At 41.4% G+C, this 7,746-nt stretch overlaps 1 protein-coding gene across 4 annotated transcripts in view; it reads right to left on the reverse strand.

Moving 5' to 3' along the window:
- Window positions 1-2,023: 2,023 nt before the first annotated feature.
- Window positions 2,024-7,746, reverse strand: part of znf438 (zinc finger protein 438) — a 69,382-nt gene continuing 63,659 nt past the window's right edge. For all 4 annotated transcript variants that reach the window (XM_015375520.1, XM_015375521.1, XM_015375522.1 and 1 more), the window contains 2 exons: window positions 3,545-5,276; window positions 2,024-3,456 (listed from right to left, as the gene is read on the reverse strand). In XM_015375520.1, coding sequence (XP_015231006.1) covers window positions 2,862-3,456; window positions 3,545-5,250 — 2,301 coding nt within the window. In that variant the 5' untranslated portion in view covers window positions 5,251-5,276 and the 3' untranslated portion in view covers window positions 2,024-2,861. The remainder of the gene's footprint in view (window positions 3,457-3,544; window positions 5,277-7,746) is intronic.

Here is a 7,746-nt window from a genome sequence, read left to right on the forward strand (position 1 = left end):
TACAACCTCAATCCTTTCAAGGCATAAAATTACGCTAGTTACAACCTCAGTTGTTTCAAGGCAGAACATTACAGTAACCACAAGCTCAGTCCTTTGAAAATATAACATTTTGCTAGCTAGACGAATATTATGCTAGCTACAAACCAGGCCCTTTTAAAGATAGAACACTATGCTAGCAGCATTTAATTAATCAGCCAATTTTAGTTTATTCTATTCTTAAATCTTCCGCTCTCTAACAACTTAATAGAACAAATTAAAAGTAAAGGCTTATTTTATTCTACATTGGTGCTAGGTCTTAGCAACCAAACCAACAACCAAGACAACATGGACCCCCTTTTCTCACTCAAATAATCAGTATTTCATTTTTTTAGTCGCTCTGTTTTAAATCAAACAATCAACACCACATCTTCCTGCAACTGGCAAAGGAAGCATTGCAGATAACTTCGGAAAGCTCACTTCATTAAATCCCATCCACCCCTGTAAAAATAATAAAAATGATGATGAAAAAAAAAAAAAAAAAAAACTCCATCCCTCCAAATTCATTGAAGCAAACATAAATGTTTCAGTGCTGGTTCTGTAATCACCAACCACAAGCATAAATATTCTCTGTAGTAATCTAAAGTACAAAATAGCATATTTTTCTGGATTTAACAACAGTTTCTATTAACTCTACTCAGTCTGGGTGCACGAAACTCCACAGGTGCATACATGAGCTGGCGACAATAGGTAGGCAATCCATTGCGTATTTACTAAACAGTACTCACTTCTACTATCACTATTTTGAATAGACCCTGGCATATCACAGAATACACACACACACACACACAGGCTTTAATCGACAAGTCAAAAACTTTGAAATACGCCTACAGGGAGTCATACTGATGATTAGCCACATTACGTAGAAACACTTTCAGTTTTTCTTTTTAGGGTTTTTTTCCAAAAAGGCCACGAGGACGTCACTTGGTGCTGGCTGTAAAATTATTCCTTTATGGGTCTCCATAGAAATGAACCCTTAGACCGCCAGTCTGACCCAAGTGAAAGATTTTGTTTCTTTTTTTGTTGCTTGGTCAGAAATATTACGTCAGCCGATTGTACAAACAGTAATTTTTTTCCTCCATCTTTGATGATCTAATGTCAACAAATGGATAAAAACATCAGCCAGCGTAATAGTAGACGGTATCCCACCTTCATGTAATTTAAGCGATTTATCTAACCATGCAGATGCTTTAACACACTGTACGTTGTGCTCGATGCTTTTCAAAATGACATCATTTATAAAAAAGGGGGAAAAATGGCCTTAAAGTTCTTGATGAGGCATCAGAATGGTAACAAATCTAGTCCTTTAGCTGAAAGATAAAACAAAAACAGGTTTTTTTGGATTACTCCAAAGAGGGGGAACTCAAGCTTAAAAATAAATAAAATTTGCACGCTTAGATGGATTAAAGTATGGAGTGAATTTTACTATTGTTTTATTTTATTATTATTTTACTAATGTTATTTATTTTTGTTCTAGTAAACATGTTTTGTAAATGGAAATTTGAAAAAACAAAAAAAACAATCCAGAAATAAGAATTTGAAAACTCCTTATTAGAGAAGGTTTTTAAGAGAAAGTTCTGAGTTTTATCACATTTTTTCGGGTTTTTTTTTTCCCCAAATTAAATTTCTTACAAAAAGTTTTTTATTCACTTTTTGTTTTCCAAGTTATTTATTTCCATTTTCCTATTTTCAGTGTTACAGATTGCAGTTTATTCCAATTACATTTTGCGAATCACTTTTTCTTTACATTAAGCCTAGAAGTACGGAAGAGGATTAGGGCCAGTGGGGAAAAAAAAAAAAAGTTAACTGATTTTTAAATTTTGTTTCAGTTTAGTATTGGAAAAAAGTCAGAATTCTGACTTTTTTCTCCGAATTCTGACTTTTTTCTCCGAATTCTGACTTTAATCTCAGAATTCTGACTGAATTCTGACAATAAAAAAAGTCAGATTTCTGAGAAACAGGTCGGTATTCTGAGAAAAAAGTCAGAATTCTTCAATTTCCCATACTAAAATGAAATAATATTTAAAAATCAGTGAAGAGACGCTCAATCTGGACACGAAAATTTACCAATAAATATGTTGCCGTTAAAACCTAAACAGACCAATAGCGATGCGTCTTTTCCAAAGGAAAGCCCGCCCCCAGAGGGGAAGAGAACGGTCTGTTAAAGGCAAAAAAATTCAATTAATAAAAAATCTATCTGAAAATGAGAACTTATTTCTAATTAAATTTGAAAAAATTAAATTTGAGAAAAAAAATGGGGAAATAAACCATCAAAATTTCTCTGAAAACCTTTCGTTATTAAGACGCTTTTAAAAGTCTCATTATTGGATTGCATTTCGCTTTTTAAATTTTCAGGTACAAAACATGTTCTTGCTCCCAATAACAATGGGAAAAAATTCACTTCTTATTAAAGGGGGATCAAAATAAGAACCTTAATAACTTAACAGTTGTGTCAGATTAAATATTAACCACAGTACAGTTTAAATAAAAGGTAGAAAAAATACTTTAACAGGATATTAAATACCTTCAAACTGTTGAAACAGAACAGTGCAATCAGGAAAAAAAAACAAAAGTTAAAACATAATGCTTACAAAACCAAATTTTCTAACTTAGAGAGAGAATCTCTCCTGACTTGGAACATCAGGCTTCACTTTTGACTTGACGCCATTATTCTTGTAACTTCTCACGCTACGTCTAGCGGCGTGAAAGATGAAGCTAGTGTCCAAAAGACATTAGAGAATCTCTCCTTCCCTGTGCTGCTGATTGTTAGGACTGAGTGAGGATGAGGAGACGCTACAGTAAAGGCCTTCGCCCTTTTCGCCTGCTTAATGTGGACTTGGAGCAGGAGTGTCTAGATCCCTGTCCACCTCCGCCTCCTCTAGTCCGGAGTAGGAGCTCAAGGCATCCCACAGGAGGGCAGGTTGCTCACAGTGATGGTGACTCCTCCAGTGCTCGATAATTAGCTCCTTAGTGTCCAGCACCTTGCTGCAAAGCACGCAGTTGAAGGCCTCCCCGGCTGCCAGAACTCCCAAGTCGCTGTCGTTTTCAGGGGAGGACGACCTGGTTTCGCCGCCTGCCTCCCAGTCCCTGACTCGGTGATGGGACATAATGTGCTTCTTGAGTTTGGAGAAGGAAAAAAACTCCTCGTCGCAGCTGCCGCACTTGACCAAGTTTCGCTTCTGGTTGAGCTGGCGCCAATAGTGGGCGGCGTGCTTCACCAGCTCGTTCTCGACCTCCCGCCCGACGGATTGGGCCTTCCCGTCGGGAGCACGGACGTGGACCTCCTCCCCATGCACGTACAGCAGATGCATCTTCATGTCGGCAAAAGTGGGAGTCTCGGCTTGACAGCGGCCGCATTTTATCTGCAACTCCACAGGTTCTTCCCGATCCTGTTCGTCTGACGGCTCAGGCGAGATCAGACTGTGAGAAAAAACATAAAAAGATGCTTATTGAGGCAATCAATCAACTTCAAGCTAAAGGTCAAAAGGTTCTGTACGATTAATCTCACCCTTCCAAAGACATGTCTTCTTCATGACGACTGATTGATGGCTCTACGGTCAGCACCACTTTGTGGACCTCCCTCAGATGACGGAAGTACACGCCCACATATCCAAAGACCTTATCGCAGAACTCGCAGTGGAGCGATCGACGCGGCCGTACCTCTGAGTGATGCAGTTTCATGTGGGTGCTGAGGCTGCCTCTGTGGGCGTACGCTTTGCGGCAGAGGGGGCAGATGTAGGGCCGGCTGTTGGAGTGGGTGTTCATGTGGTTCTGCAGGTGATGCTTAAACTGGAAACAGCGGCTACAGATGGAGCAGCGGTGGATCGGGCGGCTTCCGATAAACACTTTTGGGTTAGAGCCGGCTCTGAGGTGAAGGGTCACCGGAGCGGGTTGGGGGGAACAGTCCAGCGCCTTAGTTGGGGCAGCAGTGGCCAGTTGGCGACCGAGTAAGAGTTCCTGTTCTTGGCCGTCTGGTGTTACTGGAGGCAAACTCACCAGTTGAGGAACAGTCTCCATAACCAGTATGGGCTTGGGTCGGATACTTCGGTACTTCTTGGAAATATCAACTTCCTTCTGTTTGAAACCTGGAATGACCGCTGGAGGTTTTTCGGGAAGCCTTCTCCGGAAAAAGGACAAAGACCTCTTCTTTCTGGCTTCAAAGGCTAAGATATCTTCTATCGTCTTTCTCTTCCTCCCTCTCTTCTTGCCAGGGGGTTTCTGGAGGGTAACGGGAACAAGTGAGGGTTTGGTCTGAATAGAGTTTGGCACCGGGTTTGGCCTCAAGACTTCCGGATTCTCTATGTTTTTGTTCACACTGTCCACAGAAGAGGAGACTCCTGCCTGCCCACAGAAGCCTTTTCTATCCTGGGACAAACCCGTGATCTTTGTAGTTGGGATCAGGGAGCTCCTCATTTTAGAATAAGGCAGAATGGGTAGTTTCCCCTTAGGCGGAGAAGGGATAATCTGGACTGCTTTGCTGAAGATAGCTGGTGACAGGACAGTGATACTACTCTGAGGCTGAGCAGGAGTTGGTTTGGATTGGCACAGCCCCAATGTAGGTTTAGTTTCCTCAGGGGCTTTACCTGTGGAGGTTGAGGCAGTTGCAGAATGGTACTGGAGGTTCTGAATAAGGCTAGCCGAAGCAGGCTGCTCATTGCTATCTGTCGTTTGCTCCAACTTTGGACAGAGAAGAGCGTTTTCTGGTAACAGTGCAGAGACGGAGACATCAGAGGTGGCCGAGTCGATCAGAAACACCTTTTCTGGAGGTTCCTTTGTGGTTTCCTTCGTCTCCTCTAGCTTTAGCCTTGGCCCTGCACATGTTCCACTCCCCACCGACTTGGTCTGAGCAAGTATAGGAAAACTGGAGGCAGCTTTTGTATTGGCAGCGACCAGTGATTTCACTTTCTCTGAGGTTTTTTTGTTTCTCGCCGACTGGTATCTGGGAATGGGTAACTTGAGGGTTTTCTGGGTTTGTTGCTGTGGAGTCTGAGAGGAGACAGAGGGGGGGAGTGCGACCAGAGAGAACGTTCCATCTTGGCCTGCTATTTGCATCAGTGCATAGTTTTGAGTGGGTACCAGGATGGACTTGGGGCTAGAGGCGGTGGTGGCCTCGGGTAGAGCAGACAACGGTTGGCAGCACGGGGCCAGAGGGGAGGGTGAAGGCACCACAGCTTGGGCCTTAGGAGCAATGCTCCGGAACTGGAGGCTCTTCATCTGATGGGCTGGATCACTTCAACCAACTGAAACATGTAAAACAAGCAGAAAAGATTCACATCAGGGATGTAACGAACAGAACAAATGGTAAATGGCATGTACTCATATAGCGCCTTATTTCAAGTCAGGTAACTTGACCAAAGCGCTTTACACTACATTCATTCACCCATTCACTCACACACTGATGGTGGCAAGCTAGATTGTAACCACAGCTGCCCTGTGGCTCACTGACAGAAGCGGGGCTGCCGTACACTGGCGCCACCGGGCCCTCTGACTACCATCAGTAGACAATGCAGGTCAAGTGTCTTGCCCAAGGACACAACGACAATGAAAGTCGGATTCGGGGCTTGAACCGTCAATCCTTCGATTTCAGGGCAAACTCCTACACCCGACGCCAAGATTGCATGAGATTCTACAGAGTTTTATTGTTATAAAACTTGCAGTATAATGTATTTGTTAATGTATGGGGATATATTGGGATAAATCTTATTGTGACATGTGGTAAAACAACCCAATTCCTGCCAATTCATACCTCCTTTAGCCATACTGACAAATTCTCGACATTTGACTTGAACTGCTTACGTTACCTTTTCACATCAACAGTAACAGTCAACATTGCTCCAAGACATAAGACAATATAAAATCTGGTTCACCGAGGTGGTCATGAAAACGTAACGTAATTTACGTAAACGTAAAATAAAATAAAAAAGAGGAAAGCTTCTTGCTATGATCTATTGAGACATGTCTGTGATGCCATAAAGGCTGGACATATACAGGAAAGCTTAGACTTAGACAGGCTTTATTGTCATTTTGTACACAGAGTGTATACAAAAAGAAATTTAATTCAGTACAGCTCTCAAGACATTTACCTTTTTAAAGTGCAGCAGTGATATAATGTAAACATAAGACTGTTCCAGTCTGAAGTGCTGCAGCCTCCACACCACAGTGTGAGAGAGCTGGTCAGAACGCACTCTATGGTGCTGCTGTAGAAGGTTGTGACCTAAATAAAACCTCCTTTTATTATAGTTATAGTTAGAAATACTTGTATTGTACTCTTTATTAGATCCAGGCTAGATTCAGATAAAGTTTTAACTAGGGCATGGCAGTTGCATGGAATAGAACTTGGTTTTAGAACTTGGCGTGGCAGGCCAAGGTTTTCAAGTCCCAAAGCATGGATCGTTGTCCCATGTCTGCACTAGGACTGGGTAAAAAAAAAAAATCGATTTATTCGATTTTGAATCGAATCCTTTAATTTTTTGCAAAATCGATGCCTAGGGAAAGAGATCGATTCCTTTTATAGTGACCCACGTGACGTTCACATTCAAATAAGCCGGAAAGAAGCTCTCAAGATGACTTCAAGCCATATGGCTGCAGATATAGCCAATAGGTTGACTGAAGACATTAACAAATGGAGGCTGACCAGAAAACACCCTGTAGTTACAGACAACGCTGCAAATATGGTTTGTGCAGTGAAGATAATGTCAGCCTTTTTCACGTCTGCTTGCTCGTGTAAGGCTTCACTTTTTCACTTTTAACAAACAAGTTTGCACTTTTAAGACAGTTTTGTTCACATCTCTGTTTAAGCTATCTGATTTACAAGTTTGCACTTTGTGTTTAATGTGATAGGATAAAATAAAATACATGAGTATTTTGTTGAACACAGTTGAACCACTTTCATTATTGTAAAAACAGATCGAATCGAAATTAATCGATTTAGAACTGAATGAATCAAAATTGAGTCGATTCAGGACTTTGGCGAAAATACCCAGTTGTAGTCTTCACCCTCTCTCTCTCCTGACTTAATGTCGTTACAAAATAAAAATTAAGACTATGAGTGGCAAAATAGAGAATTTATGACTTTAACAGGAATGGTTTTGAATAGAAATTAGTTAGGCATCCCTCAAAAGATAACTTTTGGGACACAGATGATTTCTATGGTCTGTGTTGATGTTTGCAACATTTTTATCTGGAAAAAAAGAAATAAAAAAATATATCAATGTGCAATTTTATGATGAAAGTCCTAAAAAGAAAAGGCGACGACGTATTTGAACAAAGACATGGCTGAGCAAACGTGGCTAATATGGTCTCTCAATTTAACATAAAGAACTCTATTTCCTCCGCACCCCCCCCATGCTACTGTGTTTTCATCTGAGAGGAAGAAGAAGAATCCTTGTTTGCCCACTCAGCGATTTGCCCACGACCGCCTTCTGACGGCCGACTGAATTTCAAACATGGTTGATTTTCTCCCGACCTCACGATTCCTGATCGGCAGGTGGTCGTTAGAGGCTAATCACCCCTCCGTACCCCCTGTATATACTACATGATGCATGTTAGAAATATTTTATTTATACTCTGTGTTTCATGGGTTGTGTTCTAATGAACCATTATGATGTATAATGTGTGATTCATTTTATTAACTCTTGCTTAAGATTGTTCCAGATAAAGGTCATGCAACGGACGGGTTGTGAAGGAGGCCTGAACATCCTCTATCGCATG

Source organism: Cyprinodon variegatus, unplaced genomic scaffold (genome assembly GCF_000732505.1).
Source record: "Cyprinodon variegatus isolate N-32 unplaced genomic scaffold, C_variegatus-1.0 Scaffold120, whole genome shotgun sequence".
NCBI classification, from domain to species: domain Eukaryota; kingdom Metazoa; phylum Chordata; class Actinopteri; order Cyprinodontiformes; family Cyprinodontidae; genus Cyprinodon; species Cyprinodon variegatus.